At 59.0% G+C, this 16,174-nt stretch overlaps 1 protein-coding gene across 2 annotated transcripts; it reads right to left on the reverse strand.

Annotated features, from left to right (window-relative positions):
- Positions 1-1,043: 1,043 nt before the first annotated feature.
- On the reverse strand, positions 1,044-15,790 carry ZNF653 (zinc finger protein 653). 2 transcript variants are annotated; one of them, XM_052642645.1, is made up of 9 exons: positions 15,492-15,790; positions 11,712-11,755; positions 9,649-9,864; positions 4,231-4,842; positions 3,909-4,089; positions 3,690-3,801; positions 2,505-2,619; positions 1,681-1,780; positions 1,044-1,438 (listed from the first exon to the last, which is right to left on the reverse strand). In XM_052642645.1, the coding sequence occupies exons 1-9, from the start codon at positions 15,788-15,790 to the stop codon at positions 1,261-1,263; spliced, it is 1,857 nt and encodes a 618-aa protein (XP_052498605.1). In that variant the 3' UTR covers positions 1,044-1,260. The 2 variants fall into 2 exon arrangements, with proteins under 2 accessions (XP_052498605.1, XP_052498604.1); XM_052642644.1 differs by having other exon boundaries at positions 3,909-4,842.
- Between the last annotated feature and the right edge of the window lie 384 nt (positions 15,791-16,174).

Raw genomic sequence — 16,174 nt, forward strand, 5'->3', positions numbered from 1 at the left:
CTGCTGGCTCCCGGTTGTGCGGGGATAGCGAAGGGGGCTGAGCTTCGCGGGGAGGCTCGCGGGGGCGGCCCCAGCAGCCGGACTCGCTCATCCTCGCCGACTCATCTATCCCCGGCTGGGGTAGCTCCCAGTCCGAAGAATAAAATGAGGCCCAGCTGCGGCCCCGCCCCCACGAACTGGTGAGGAACCGGCGGGGCCAATCTGCGCGTGGCGCCACAGGGCTCCCCCGGGCACGTGCCCCGGCTCGCGGCTGCGGTCCCTGGAGTCACGTGGCTGCGGCCACCAGGGCCCACGCGGCTTGCGCGCCACCTGGCGGCCTCGTGGCCTGGAATCGCTCCCCATCCCTCTCCCTGACGGCCCGCATTGAGGAGGCGGCCGCCTCAGCATCCTCCTCTGGGAAATGGGGCCAAGGCAGCCGCCCTGCCGCTGCCAAATCCCTCCCCACCCCCCGTGGTTTCCTGTTCCAGGAACACGCCGAGCCCAGTTCTACCTCGGGGCTTTGGCACTGGCTGTTCCTTCCACTGGGCATTTGCCTCCTCCGGCTTCCTTCAGGGATGGAACCTTTATCACTCTGGTTAAATGCCACCACCCCAGAGAGCCCCCCAACGCCCCCCCCCCGACCACCAACCTAAACAGCAGCCCCAGAAACTAATTATCATTCTACTTTCTGTGAGGCGCTTCTCACAGCTGTTGATGTTTAACTTAGGGGTTTACTGAACATCTCCCCAGCTGGCCCCTGTGCACTGCGGGTGAGGAATGAGTGTTCTCTGATAGAATTAAGAGAGGGAGTCAGATCCCGAGTCCTGAGAGATGTTCAGTAGCTTCCAGGGCCCCAACATTCCATCCCTGACCTTGTCAGAGGAGGGAGTGGACAGGCCTGCCAGGCCCAGGTAGCCGAGGCAGAGGGGAGGTTGACAGGAAAGGGTTCTGTCTGCTTCCGCCTTGCTCAGGAAAGGACCAGGCTGGAGACAGAGAGGGGCCCACCGGCCTTCCCCCAATAATCAAGCCTAGGGAAGAACATCTCCTTTCTCTTTAATCTCGCTCTTCTCTCTTGACACAGTTCCAGCAGTGCAACCTTAGGGGCCAGCTCCAGAAATCGGGCGGGGGTGGGGGACCTGCCCCGGGGGCCCAGCCCTAGAGCGGAGCAGGGGCGCCTCCTTCCGGCCCGCGGTCCGGGCGGCCGCCCGCGGATGTCCCGGCCCTGACAGGCATGGTGTCCAATCGGACGAATAAATAGGGGCGTTCAGTGGTCGGGGCGAATCAGGCGGGCTTGTGGTCCGGGTGGCTTTTGAGCGTGTGGAACTTGACGCTGTCCAGCTTCTCGAAGCGCTTCCCGCAGCGCTCGCAAGTGAAGTTGTACTGCACCTCGGCCGTGTGCTTCTTCATGTGCCAGTTGAGCGATGCGCGCTGTCGGCACTGGTAGCCACAGATCTCGCACCTGGGGGAGAGCCCGCAGGAGGCACGGGGGGGGTGGGGGTCAGAGTGGGCGGGGCCGAAGAGCAGCACCAGGGAGGGGTCGTCTCGCCTCGGGGACGGGGCCCAACCACTAGGGCGGGGCCGGCCCAGAAAGGGGCGGGGCCACCTGGGGATACTCTGGAAACCCCAGAGGCAACGCTGGGGACGTCACCCGCCTTAGGCACTGCGCTGGGCGGGCCCCCCGCCTTCCGGCCTGTCACTCACTGAAGAGGCGTCTCGCCCGTGTGCGTGCGCCGGTGTACCTCCAGGTGGTTCTTCCTCTTAAAGGACTTGCCGCAGGTTTCACAGGTGAACTCGCGGACACCTGAAGAAGACTAGGATAACTAAGGCAGCTAAGATGAAGCGCGGCTTCATCCTCGCAGGAGGCTCGGAGGCTGCCAAGGAAGGCGATTGGGCAGAGCAAGAATCTGAACTCGGATCCCTCAGGCGCACAGGACGCAAACTGCCAAGCCACAGTGGGCCTGAGTTTGACCCGAATATTTCACCCTATTGGGGCGATTTCACATAAAAATCCAAAGTTCCGGCTTCTCGAAAACTCTGAAGCCGTGCCCTCCCGCTGGGCACGCGGGGAGGCACCACCGCTCCCCACGAACCTATATGCTATGACCTGGTCAGTGAGGTGCTTGAGGCAGACGCAACAGAAATCCTGTTTCCAGTCCACTTCCCTACCCTGGGGTGGTTCAGTGTCCTGGCTCAGTCCTGAAACAGCTCCCACATGAGCATTGCTTGTGGAAGTGGGGAGCCCAGGGGCTAAGCTAGGGCAGAGGCAGCCAGCCCCTGCCCAGCTACACATGACTCATAATAGCAGGTGTCCTTGTGGCCATGCAGCTCCAGCTTACTGACCACTGGGGACGTGCCCAGTGAACTGCTTTACTTCCACCATCTCACACCAGCCCTTGCGGTGGACATGGAGGCGGCTCTGAGAGAGGCAGCCCCAGGCCCAGGTTGCACCCTGCTCCCAGCCCTGGCTTCCAGGCCCAGGGCCCCCTGCTTGCAGCTCAAGCTGCCACCCGGGCCCTGGGCCTGACCTGAGTGAATGATCATGTGCCGCCGTAGGTGGTTGGATAAATAGAACTTCTTGCCGCAGCCAGGATGAGGGCACACTTTGGTCTTCCCTTTCCGATGCACGAGGTTGACGTGGTTCTGGGGGGGAGAGGGACAGGAGTGGGTGCCACGGGCCCACCTCGGAGCTCTGCAGGGTGGGGACAGATGGGGGCCAGCTGGGGCTTGCCCCTGCCCTTGGGAGGGACCCCCAGATCCAAGCTGGGGCCCAGGGCCACAACTGAGATCAAAGAGCAGCTTAACTGGGCACCTGCTCCAGCCAGGCTCTGGGCTAGGGCATCGGTCAGCCTCATCAGAACCACGTCAGAACCACGGGAAGGGGCTGCCACCAGCCCAGCTTTTGGATGGGGAAACTGAGGCTCTGGAGGCTTAGTGGTTTGGTCTTGTCTTACAGGTGGGCAGTGACAGGGCTAGGACTGGAGTCCAGGGCTGTCAGCCCCACAGTGACTCTTTCTGTGCTGTTGAGCTGCCCCCAGAGCCTGGAGCAGGCAGCCCCCAAGTCATTCATTCCTTTGTTCTTTCATTCTTTAACTCACTGGCACAACCACTCCAGCGTGCAGCACCAGGCCTGGCACACAGACGGGGCTCAATACGTGCTTAATGAAAACATGACTTGGCAAATTCAGAGTTCTCTTGGAGCCATGTCCTGCGCCAGGAGTGGGGTTGTGATGGAACTCTGTCTCTGCTCTCAGGGCACCCTCTCCAGACCCCAGGGGGCACACTGCAGGTATGTCCTGGTAGTGCAGTGAGTGACGGGGGTGAGGAGGGAAGTAGGGTGGGCTTCCTGGCAGAGGGGCACACAGAGTTAAGCTTGGAGAGAAGGCACCCTGAGCTGACAGGGTGGCCTGGGCAGAGGTGGGGAGAGTTCAGACTGGAAGAGGGGGAGTGTGGGGGAGCCCCTGGGGCCAGGCAGGATACAGGGTGTGCAGAGGCAGTGGCTGGCCGAAGGAGGCAGGATGGGCGGGGCTGGAGGAGGAGGGGAAGGCACAGAGGCGATGCCTGCCTCTCTGTGGTGAGGCTGAGACCAGCTGGGGCCGGGTGGGTGCATGCGAGACAGGCCAGTGGCACCTGGAGGCCTCGCCCCATGAGCCACAGTGCCCAGACGCCTTGCACAGGCAGCCCTGCCGGGCCTACCTGGGTGGGGCGCTCACCTGGAAGCTGCTGAGGGCCACATAGACCTGGCTGCAGCCTTCGTAGGGGCAGTGGAACATCTCTAGCAGGCCGTCGGCATCCATCACCCTCGACCTCTTGCTCCGCCGCCTCCTAGAGGGAGAGGAGCCTGTGGCGTTGGAGCTCCTGCCCCAGGAGCTGCTCCTATTCCGTCCCAGGAGCTGCTCCTATTCCCTGCCCCCGCCCACCCTGGCACCCACTTCTCGGGTTCCTTGGGGATCTCGTAGATGATGGCGGACATGTCGCTGCCCTCTAGCTCCTCCCCGTCAGCCTCGGCCTCAGGCTCGGCGCTCTCAGGCACCGTCGCAGCCAGCTCAGCCATCTCGGGGGCCACCAGCTCCTCCTTCTCCTCCTTCTTGAGCACGTACAGGTCCTCCTTCTCTATGGGGGTGGACACAGAGTGAGTGCCCATGGGGACTAAGGCTATTGAGGAGCTCATTCTGGGGTCACTCCTCGCCCTCCCCTCGCCAGGTCCCAATGTGCCCCCCTTCCAGCCCCCGGACTGGCATGGCCCCCCCAGACCTTTCTTGGTCTCAATGCCTGTCATGGCAGCAGGGTCCATGGTACTGGGTGGGCCACCCTCTGGCTCTGTCTGTGTGTAGGCAGCCACGCCCTCCATCATGGCACAGGGCACCTCATCGCCCAGGCCCCCTCCGGGGGCACTGCTGCCGGCTGCCACGTTGAGGTGGATGCCCTCGGCTGTGAGGGCGTCGTAGCCGGGGCCGGCGATGATGATCACCTGCGACCCCGGCACCATGCCTGGCATGGGACAGCTGGCTACCACCTCACCCAGTGCCTCCTGGGGCACGTTCTCAAAGAGGGTGCCGGGACCCGGGCCCACTTGTACGGGCACGGGCACGCACACCACTGTCTCCAGGGCCTCCGGCCCACTGCTGGCCGGGTTGGGGCATAGCGGGGTGCCCTGCTCGGCCAGGCTCTCCACGTGGTGGACATCGAAGGGGATGTGCACGCCCTCCTGTGTGATGAGCCCACTGCTGCCTGCCGGGCTGGTGGGTGTGACTGCCGCCGTGGCTACCGTCGCCTTGGTTGGCTGGCCCTCGGGGGGCTCCTCGGAGTCAGAGCCAGAGCCGGAACTGGACGAGTCAGAGCTGCCGGCCACCAGGCCATTGCCCACTGTGGTGACAGAGGAGAGGGGATGGTTACAACAGTGTACAACAGCAGCAGCTGGTATTTGTGGGAAGCCCCCCGGCCCCAGGGGTTGGGCACTGCCACTCCCCTGTAAGAGTGGTCAGCTCAGTCCCATATCCTCCACTGTTGCCCCTGCACTTTGGGATACTCCCCTGCCTCAGCCCCCAGACCCACACTCAGGCTTCCTAGCTCCTCCCGGTGGCTCCTTTTCAGCCTTTTCTGTTCTTATGGGCCTGGCAAGCTCTAGCTGGGGCTTCTCCTCAGCTCTCCACTCACCCCAGCGCATTGGTCAGGCTGGCCGCATTAAACACCGCCCTCCTCCTGGACACCAGCCAGGTGTCCAACAATTGGATTCAGTTCTGACACCATCTGTCCGGAGACCGCGTCTGACCCCGTACGTTAAAGAACTCAGTCCCACAAGACTGACCCCACTTCAGATACCAGTCACAAGTCCCAGATCACCCATACTTCCGGCTATAAAGTAGAGGTTCCGGCAGACCTCTGCTCGGTTTCAATAATTTGCTAGAGCAACTCACAGAACTCAAGAAAGTGATCTGCTTCTGATTACAGTTTTATTATAAAGGATACATCTCAGCATTTGCAGGATGGGAGAAGAACACAGGGCAAGGTCATTAGGTGTGTGTGTGGGGCCCGTCATGGAGCTGCGAGGCTCTCTACAGACATACCAGTCTCCCAGCACCTCAGCGTGTCCACCAACCGGAAACTCTCAGAACCTCACTGTTTCAGAGTTTAAAACTTTATGTATTTATTTATTGGCTGCGCTGCAGGGTGTGCAGGATCTTAGTTCCCTGACCAGAGATGGAACTTGTGCCCCCTGCAGTAGAAGCACAGAGTCTCAACCACTGTACCACCAGGCAATTCCCAAAAGTTTTTATAAGGAAATGGCTACCCACTCCAGTATTCTTGCCTGGAGAATCCCATGGATGGAGGAGCCTGGCGGGCTACAGTCCACGGGGTCACAAAGAGTTGGAAACAACTGAGTGAATTTCACTTTCTCCAGCTCCCATCTGCTTCTGGGGGCTGGGGGCAGGGCTGAGAGCTGCCACCAGTGACAGGCTCCCATCCTAAAGCTATCTAGGGGCTCCTCTGTGAGTCACTTCATTGGACTGTTCCCCAGGTGTGTGGCATGCAGGATCTTAATTCCTCAACCAAGGATCAAACTCATGCCGTCTGCAGTGGGATCAGAGTCCTAACCACTAGACTGCCAGGGAATCCCCCAGCAATAAAGTATGTTTAAATTAAGGAATGTACCTTTCTTTTCCCCTGCAATGCTCTTGCACACTTAACAGATCACAGTTTAGTGTAAGCATAACTTTTACATGCACTGGGAAACCAAAAAGCTCATGGGTCACCCTTTACTTTGATATTTGCTTTATTGAGGTGGTCTGGAATCAAATCTGCAATGTTGCCTAGGTCTGCCTGCATCTATTTTTATTATAGTGCCATCTCTCCCCATAGCCTGGTGCCTCCAGTGGACAGTTCTCACCTGAACCTCCTGTGGAGGTGCAGACTGTCACACCTCACTGCGTCCTCCACTGCTCTCTCTGGTGTGTGTTTGGGTCTTATGGGCGTCTCAGATTCTGGTTTGAATCTCCCCTCAGAGAAAGGCTCAAAGACATCCCTATCTAAGCCAGTGGCAGCTATGCCTGTCCAGTTGCTCAGGCCAAAGTCCTGGGGCTCTTCTTGACTTCTCCCTTTCACACCCACTTCCAATCTGTCAGCAAAACCTGTTGGCCCTGCTTCCAAAATACATCCCCGGGCAGGCAGCTTCTCCTATCCCCGCCCTGCAAATCCTGGGCAGAGTCCCACCAGCCCAGAACATGCACTTCTTTCTCCTGGGTGCCCCTGCTCCCATCCTTGTCCCCCACTAAGCCTATCTTGTCTTCAGGGTCAGAGGGAGCCTGTGAACATCTGCTTAGGTCACCTCCCTTTCTAAGAATCTGCTCATTGCTTCCTGTGGAAGAGACAGGCCAGCTGCTCACCGAACAACCCCACTGTGCACCCCTCACCCCCGTCTCTTCCTCCTGACACCTGGTGGACTACATGTCCCAGCAGCCTTTGCTGTTAGGTGTGGCAATACAGCAGAGTCCCAGTGGAACGAGAGTGGAAGTGAGCTGTGTCAGGTCACAGGAGGTGTGGTGCATTTGTGTCAGCCTCTGGCCTTACCTCAGTTAATGCCCTTCCCAACTGACTTGGCATAACAGCCCAACTCTTCCATGGCCACAGAGCCCACAATCTGCCCTCGTCACCTCCTCTCCAGCCCCACTGACCTCCTTTCCATACCTGGAGATGCTGGCAGGTTTCTGCCTCAGGACCTTTGCACTGGCCACTCGCGCTGCCAAATCCTCTTTCTGCAGATGCCTGTGTAGGCTCCTCCCTCATCTCCATCACAACCTTCCTCAAGTGGTATTTCTTCAGGGATGCCCTGGACCACTTTGTTTCGCCCTTTTCTCTCCTGTTTCCCCCAGTACTTGCCAACCTCCACTTCCCTCTCGGCGTTGTTTACCTTGCTTACTGTCTGCTTCTCTAGGCGGTAAGCAGATGGTGGGGGGGGCCCTGGGCACAGGGTACCAGCTGATTGGTCCACGTTGAGCTCAAGTTTGTAAGAATGAGGGAATCCAAGACCAAGGCTGCGATGAAGGCCAAGGGGGCCAGGCATCTTGCCCAGGCATTTGGTACTAATGTCCACACACAGGAAGAAAGTGCGGACTGGGCCAATGAATGACTGTCCCTGCAGCTACTCACTCGAGACGCAGCTGGGGTATACTGTCTGGGTACTACATATCACACCTACAGTCCCAGAGGGTCACGTGGAGAATACAGGCTCTGGAGGGGGATCCCAGTGCCCACTCCTCCCGCTGTGTAAAGCAGGGGTGCCTGCTAACCTCTCTGAGCCTGGGGCTAACTTGGCACCTACCCAGGGGGTGTTTGGGGGTATTTAAATGAGTAAATAGGACAGTAGGGCTTATGGTAAGCACCTCATCAGTGTTTCCCATCATAGTTATTATAGAATAATAATATTCCCCCACCCATCCTTGACTCATCCCTAGGCAGCAGCAGGGGTAGGGTAGGGGGGATGGCCCCTTTTTTTTAAAAAATAAATATTTACTTATTTGACTGCACTGGGTCTTAGTCGCAGCACCCAGGATCTTTAGTTGCAGCAAGTAGGAGCTAGCTCCCTCACCAGCAATCAAACCCAGGTCCCCAGCATTGGTAGCAAGGAAGTCTTAGCTGCTGGACTGCCAGGGAAGTCCCGATTGCCCCTCCTTCTAACACTCTGTAATCTTTAGGGTAGACTGAGCCCTGTGGCTCCACCCTGGAGCAGGGGCAGCTTCCTAGAGAGTTGGGGCCTGGCCAGGGCATGTGCCTGGATCCCCAATGACAATGTCCAGCTGTTAAGTGGACACTAGACTTCTTGCCAGTTAATAACGACATTAATGACAGAACTGGCCATATACCCACCAGCATCCTGTGGTCCTGGTAGGAGGTCCACCCTTGGCAGAGAGCTGGTAAGGGTGCTGTTGAGGGGCCCGGGCTGGCACAGGGACACAGCCACTCCCGCCCCCTCCCCGCTGGCCAGCACTCACAACAGACCTGGCCAACTGCTCCCAGGATTCATTCCTGAGAGCCCAGACCCAGAAGCCACTGGTGTCACAGTTGGGCTGGGCCATCAAGGGACCCTTCTGGGTACCACCCCCAACCTAGCCAGACACAGAGCCAGATGGGCCAGTCACGTGACTCCCAGGAGCCTTGGTTTCCTCAACTGCTAATGACGAAGGAGTGGGGAGGGGCCAGGGCGGTTCAGGGCAGGGCCTGGCATTAGGAGGACAAGATGGCCATGGGGCTGGCTGCTCTCTGGGAGCCTGGCTGACACACCATGGGACAGCCGTTGGCCGGGGTGCCCACCCGGAACACCTCTCGCCCACGGCTTCCCCTTGGCCAGCTGGGACGCCACCTGCTCAGAGATGCTTGCCAGCCCTGGTGGCTGACCCCACCCTCAGCTCCAGCAGGGTGCCTGGCAGTGGGCCCCAGGTTCCTTCTAGTGCCAAGCCCCTGAGGCAGGTGGGCAGCCCCTCACCACCCACAACGTCTCCTCTGCTCCCCCACCAGAGCCAACGGGGCCCTCCTAGTCCTGAGCAGGCCGCTGGCTCACGTGTGTGTGTGTGCGCGCATGCATGCGGTGTGGGATGGCAGGTGAAGGACTGGGGCAGTGAGAGATGAGCACGCAGGGCCAGTGGTGGGGGAGGGATAAAGGGATGAAAAGGGGAGTGAGATGGAGGAGAGACAGTGCGGGGGAAGAGGAAAAAGGCACGAGATGATGTGGGGGGCAGAAAGAGTGAGGATGAAATACAGAAAGATAGGAGGGGAAAGTGGGTCTCTGGTCTTCTTGATCAGAGAAAGGTCAAGAGCAGAGAATGGGGCACAGGGAGGGCAAGAGAATGAGGTTCCTGAGAAAAAGGTGGAGGAAGTAAAGGAGAACAAACAGGCCAGGAGAGGCCCAGCACCTGCCAGTCCCTCCAGCCGCTGAGCTGGGTTCCTGGATCCCAGCCCTGCCTGCCCCTGACCTTGGGCACACTGCGCCATGCCCTGGTGGTCCCTTTGCAGAATGGGGACCAGCCCTTGGGCTCTGTAAGGACTCAAGGACGGCAAGATCACCCAACGCCAGGGCCGTGTTACTTGCTGTGAAGTCTGTGATGCTGGCCTGATGCTGGCAGAGCCCCAGACCCCGCAGGCCATGATGCGCCCTCCCTGCTCCCCCAGCAGACCCACCTTTGTCACTCTCGGGGTCCGAGTCGCTGAGTGGCTTCAGCGGGGAGTGCAGGTCTTGGAAGTAGCGGTGCCCGGCTTCACACTGCCACACGGCTGTGGTGTACAGGCCGAAGGTGGGGTCCAGCTCAGCCAGGTGCGGCTCGTAGGGGCAGCGGTGCTTGTGGTCCTCGTACCAGATCACCACGTTCTTCAGGCAGTTCACATTGCGTCGCCGCCCTGCACACACAGGTGCGGGGCAGCGTGAGGGGCAGTGCTTGCCCCCAACCCCACCCAGCAGCGGGGCCCCCAGAACCATCCTTGGCCTTACGGCTCCCCAGAGGTTAAGACACCCTCCTGAGTCCTGTACGGGCCTGTCCCCAGTACACAGACGAGGAAACTGAGGCTCAGAAACGTGAGACCTGCCCTGGAGACAACAGAGGCTACCAAGGGACTGTCCCCACTGCTGGAGTCGAGTCTTATACACGACAAAGCCTGGTGCCTGGCAGGTGCACGGCAACTGTCAGCCGCCGGTTACAGTTAGGATCGTCCTCATCAGCTCAGCGTCTCCTGCCTGCCCAGCTCAGTCGCTGCACCTTGCTCTCCCAGCTTTCACCTCTGCCCCTACCCACCACGGCTGACAGAAGGCACCTCTGAACACTTGGGCCAAGTCACCACCCTTCTCTGGTCAGAATTTACTGGGGCTCCCATCTCACCGGGGGTAAAAGCCAAAGACCTCCCCGAGGTTTCCCAAGCCCTGCATGTCCTGCCCTGTCACCTCCCGCCATCACCTCCTCCCACTGCTCCCCTGATCACTCCACTCTAGGCTCAGGGCCTCCTCCCAGATCCTCACCTACAGAAGTATGGTCCCGCCTTAGGGCCTCTGCAAGGGTTCTGCCCTCCTCCTCCAGACACCTGCCCTGCCCCTCGCCCTTGGAGCTGGACTGCCTGGGCTAAAATCCCAGCTCTGCCACTTCCCAGAAGCCACTCAGCTTCTCTGAACCTCAGTTTCCCCTTCTGGGCAGGGGGAGGATAATGGTCCCCACTTCCTAAGGGCTGCCGGAGGCAGGGAGTGACGACATCGATAGGGCCCAAGACAGGTAATGGTACCTAAGATTCCTGTGATGATCCTAGTCCTGCAGCCGACGGGGAGGAAGGTGTGCCCTTGACTTCTCAGGCTGGGGGATGAAGAGGGGGTCTAGGAAAGGTCCTGGGGGCTAGGGATGGTGCTGGGGCCACCAACCCAGTGATGATCATGGGGTACCACCAGCAGCCACTTCTCCCACCCAGCACTTGCCTCCTTATCTCCTCTGGGATTGGGAGTCACGGTCTTAGCTCAGCTTCTGCGTCTGACCATGAGAAGGGGAAGGGGAGGGGCTCACTGACATCAGATGGATGTCCCTGGACCACAGGCCCTCACCCTGCTGGATGTGGCCTAAGACCCACTGCCCCACGGCTCGGGGTCTTGGCCAGGGGGTTGGGACCAGGAGCTCCAGCCTCTGTTTCAACAGCCCACACCCGGCTCCCCTCGAGCCTGGCACACCACACGCCCTGTAGGCTGGGGCACAAACAGTTCCCTCTGCTCTGCCTGGCTCCTCCCTGGCTGACTCCCACGCACTGGGCAGGAGAGCAGAGGAGCGGACGGGACCCCTTGGGAGATGCACAGACCTGGGTTTGCGGTCTCGCCTGGCCACTTTCTGGCTGTGCAGCTTGGGCAGTGACTCAGCCTTTCTGGGTCAGATGGGGGCAATGACAGCACTCCTGCTGGGCACAGCACTGGTTCAGGTTGCCTCCGACCCTTCCTGGCCTCACTCCCACCCAAGCCCCAGGCTGGGTCAGGACTCTCCTCTGGGCCTCCTGGTGCCCCTACATCCCCACCCCAGGCCTGCCTGGCCTGCCCCCACCCTCCCCTTCTTTCCCGTGAGACTGTGGGCTCTGGGAGGGCAGGGCTGAGTCTGCCCCATCTCACATGGTGCCTGGCACACGTGGGCCCTCCATAAACCATCTGCGAGGGAGGGAGGGTGGGAACCAGCCACAAAGCCACTTACTCCCGTCACCACCCCCACCCTGGCTGCAGCCCTACTTACTTTTCTTCCGCTTTGGCTTTTTAGGGACTTGCTCCCAAGGCTTCCTGTAACAGAGAGAGGAGGCAGTGCGGAGTGACCCTGGGGACTGATGATGGTGAGACCCTAATCCTGCTCGTGTAGGGCAGCATGGAAGCTTCTGCTTCCTGGGCCTGGCCTGCTGTCCACGGTGGCTCCACTTGGGCTCTGCTGCCCTGGAATGGGGTCTACCATCATCACCGACCTCACAGAGTGGGAAACTGAGGCCCTCAGCATAAGGCCAGCCGCCCAGGGTCCCCAGACTGGGAAGTAGACTTATCAAGAGGGAGTTTATTTGAGGAGCCTGACCTAAGCAGGGAGACTTTAAAAGTGCACTGCTGGCTCAACGCTGAGGACTCTGCCTGCCGGTGCAGGAGTCACAGGTTCGAAACCTGGTCCGGGAAGATCCCACATGCTGTGGAGCAAATAAGCCTGTGGCCACAACTACTGAGCCTGTGCTCTAGAGCCCGGGAACCGCAACTACTGAGCCCATGTGCTGCAGCTACTGAAGCCTGCACACTCTGGAGTCTGTACTCTGCAACAAGAGAGGCCACTGCAGTGAGAAGCCCACACACCACAGCTAGAGAGTAGTCCTCACTCTCCGCAACTAGAGAAAAGCTCTTGAAGCAACGAAGACCCAGCACAGCCAAAAGTAAATGAATAAAACTAATAACAATAATAAATGCACTGCTGAAGCCACAGACTGGAGACAGAGAGCAAGGGGGCCTGTGAGGGGCCAGGACCTGAAAATGGCCCAGCAAGACTGCAGGAACCCCAGCCATACAGCCCCGAGGAGATGGATTCTGCCAAAGCTCTGAGCAAGTTTAGAAGCAGGTCTCTCCCTGGGTGAGCCTCTAGGCAACAATGGCATATCAGGCTGATACCTTGATTTCAGCCTTGAGACCCTGAGCTGAGGATCCAGCTACAATGTGCCAGACACCTGACCTACAGAAATGTGAGATCATAAATCTGTGTAATTTTAAAGCCACTGAGTCTGTAGTCAGTTGCTACCCAACAGCACCATCATAGACTTGACCTCAGACAAGCCCATCCAAGGTCCTGCACATTCTGCCCCTGAGGCTGGACCAGAGTCCTCGGGAGACGGTCAGGCCCTAATGGCCTACTCGACGAGGGTCCTGCCCAAAGGCCATGCCATTGTGTCCACCTGCCTCCAGAGCTTTCCCCTGCCCTGCCTGGGTCCCCACACTCACTGTGTGCCCCCGTGGGCCATGGCCTGGGGGAGCCCAAAGGCAGGGGGGACCCCATGGTCTCCTATACCAGGATGGCCACCAGATCTGCCAAGCAGATTCCTGACCCCACGTGGGCCTCCCAGCTGCAGTCTAGCACACATTCTGAGATGCTTTAGAGCGATCTTTCCTGGACTGGCCAGGGCCTCCCTCCACCTTTCTGCCACCATGCTTCAGGGTCTGCCCACCTGATTCAGACTGCTTCTCTGCTTTTCCTCATCTAAACCATAGCAGCAGGCTCTGGGACAGTGGGTGAGCAACCCTGCCTCCCTGTGCCTCAGTTTACCCATCTGTAGTGGGGCTCATAACAGTACCTTCTTCACGGGGTTGGCACGACATTATAGGCATTATAAAGAGCCTGGTAATTATTCACTCAGCAAATGGTGATGATGATCACATTGTTATTTAGTTGCTCAGTCGTGTCCAGTTCTTTTGCAACCCCATGGACTCTAGCCCGCCAGGCTCCTCTGTCCATGGGATTTCCCAGGCAAGAATACCAGACTGGGTTGCCATTTTCTCCTCCAGGGGATTGAACCCAAGTCTCCTGCATTGCAGGTGGATTCTTTACCACTGAGCCACCTGGGAAGCCCAATGATGACCATTATGAGTCTCAATATTGTCACAGAGCCAGGACCTGGGACACTGGTCTCCTTACTGTGGCTGGGACCACCCTCTTGCCACAAATATCCTGACAGCCAGTCTAGGGTCTCTCTTCAGCTCCAATGCCCACCCTCTCTAACCCTTGTCCAGCCTGATGACATGTCTCAGCTCCCATACTCCAAGTCTGGTCCCAGAACAGCTCCTCTGAGCTCCTCTATCCCTCCTGCTCAGGAATCTGTGCCCCAGTGTCCCATCCCAGGAGGCTCTATGCCCTCCCATGGCCCCACCTCCTCTCCAAACGGCCAGACTGGTTGCCTCAATTCTCACCCAAACCCAAATCTAAACACCCACAACCACTTCCACCCATTCATAGCCTCACCATGGCTGGGGTGCTGGGAACTTCACTTCGTGGTGGAGACAGGCTTGGTGTCACTCAGACCGGAGTTCAAGTCTCATCTTTGCTACTGACTGCCTATGTAATCTCAAGCAGGTTTTGTTCCCTCTGGGCCTCAGTTTTCTTATCTGTGAAGTGGGGATAACTGCAGTGCCTCCCACACAGAAATGCCATGCAGGTTAAAAGAAGAAACTTCCCTGAGTGTATTTTCTGGATTACTCATGTGTTGTGTGCCCTGAGGCCAGGTTTTGCCACACCACACACAGCCTGGGTGTCTCAGTGCCCCTGCCCCAGTCCTGCAGGCCCACACAGCTGCAGCTCAGCCAGACAAGCTTCTGGAAACACCACTTTCAGCTTAGGAACCTCCCGGGGCTCCCTCTGGCCAGCGGTTCTCCACTCCAGCTAAACAGCTTCAGCTCTTCAGAAAAAATAGAGGATCTGCAACTCTACCCAGACTAACTGAATCAGAAACTCCAAGTAGTTGTGACACTGGCCTAAAGTTGTATAAGCTCCTAGCATTTCCTGCCCTGCTCTTTCTTGGGCATATAAGCCAGCCTGCTACCCTGCAGAGGGAGTGGGTATAATTCAGCAGGTTCTGGTTGACTCCTGATCCCCAGAATCTCCTCTGAGAGAAATGTGTAAATGTATACAAATGAAAACCAGGGCAGATCAGGGTTATGTTGCAGCACTGCTTGCGATAGGAAACAAACATTGCAACAGCTAATATCCGGACAGCTCACTATGTTCCGGGCACTGTTCTAAGCATTTGGGTGTAATTTAACTCATTTAATCATCACATCAACCTATAAGGCAGAAAGAGAAAAATTCCTTCCTTACAGGTGATTTTTAAGACCAAGGTTCCATAAAGACCTCTGCCCTCCACCTGAGCAGCTAACTTGGGGTTTCCTCTTCACCCGAGTCTCCCTAGGCAGATGTGTTCCCCAAGAGCCAAGAGGTTGAGGGATTGTAAGGGGTCCTCTGGGAGTATGCGGCCTTGGTTTCTGGGAGTGGACCCCATGAAATGCCAGGTGGGTCACTGAAACCTCAGGACGGTTAGGGCTGGGAGCCCTGGGATGTTCAGTCACAGCCCCAGGCTACACTGTGGAGGTTTAAGGGGATGAGGCCTTTGAGGTTCCTGGGGCCAGTGGAGACCTCAGAACCGTGAGGCTTCAGAAGGGCGGGGCCGCCCCTCCAGAGATTGGGCCGTTAGAATGCTTGGAGGTGGGTCCCATACCAGGATTGGGCAGCCAGAGCCCTAGGGGGCGGGGCTAAGGGCCCAGGAGGCGGGTCGAGAAGCTGGATGCATCCTAGGATTGGGCAGTCGGAGCGACGGGAGGTGGGGCCGCGAGCCAGGCGCGTCCCAGGACCTGCAGTCGGAGACCCAGGCCGGCCGCCGGGGCGCCGGGCGGGGCTCACAGGTGCCATGGGCGGGGCCTGGGGGCAAATGGGGCGGGGCCAGGCTCAGCGGGGGATGGGGGCGTCTCCTCCCTCACTCCCTCCCACCCTCAGGCCGGGCCCCCTCACCCGTGGCGGCCGCTACGCTGGCCGCGCTCCAGCGAGATGAGGTAGGCGGCGAGCTTGGCGTCGCTCCAGCCGCTGCGGCGCCGCAGGTCCACCCAGGGCCCGTGCGCCTCGCCCAGGTACACGCGCCTCACGTCGTACTTCTTCCGGGACTCGAGCCGCCGCCGGGCCCGGTCCGACTCCGTAAGCCGTGGCCGGCCCCGCGCTTTGCGACCCGCAGCGCTCTCCTCGGCGGCCGCCTCCCCGCCTGCGCCCGCCTCAGCCTCCGCCTCCGCCTCGGGCTCCGGCGCCCGCTCCGCCATCCCCCCCTCCCTGGTTACCAGCCTCCCCCGTTGTTAGGAGCCCGGCCGGAAGTGGCGCGCATGTTCCGCGCCGGCGGGAAATTTCTGATGGACTCTCACTGCCCCACGGCGTCAAAAGGAGACCGAGAGCAGAAGCTGCGCATGCGCGCGACAAACGCTTGCAACAACTCCCTCTTCTTAATACCTTGCTAAACTTTTGAGTAAACAAGAGGCGGAAGGGGTAGTTGAAAGTATGAGGCTGATCGAGGAGGAAACAGCGAAGAGAACCCGTAGACCCCCGGGGGGTAGGGGATTCTTCCTCTGTACCTTTATCCTGAATGCATTGCAGGGATGACTAGGGAGCTCTCAGTTCGGGGAAGCCCTTGAAAAGGCATGACATCAAGC

The sequence above is a fragment of the Budorcas taxicolor genome, chromosome 7 (genome assembly GCF_023091745.1).
Source record: "Budorcas taxicolor isolate Tak-1 chromosome 7, Takin1.1, whole genome shotgun sequence".
Classification (NCBI taxonomy): Eukaryota; Metazoa; Chordata; class Mammalia; order Artiodactyla; family Bovidae; genus Budorcas; species Budorcas taxicolor.

What these genes read in the sequence shown, in the direction of transcription:
- ZNF653 (XM_052642644.1), bottom strand. Translation starts at nt 15,790, where the DNA reads ATGGCGGAGCGGGCGCCGGAGCCCGAGGCGGAGGCGGAGGCTGAGGCG. An exon ending in ATCCCCAAGGAACCCGAGAA is followed by an intron (nt 3,802 to 3,908) that starts GTGGGTGCCAGG and finishes CTCTCCCTCTAG; the next exon opens with GAGGCGGCGGAGCAAGAGGT. An exon ending in ACGGGCGAGACGCCTCTTCA is followed by an intron (nt 1,439 to 1,680) that starts GTGAGTGACAGG and finishes GCTCTCCCCCAG; the next exon opens with GTGCGAGATCTGTGGCTACC.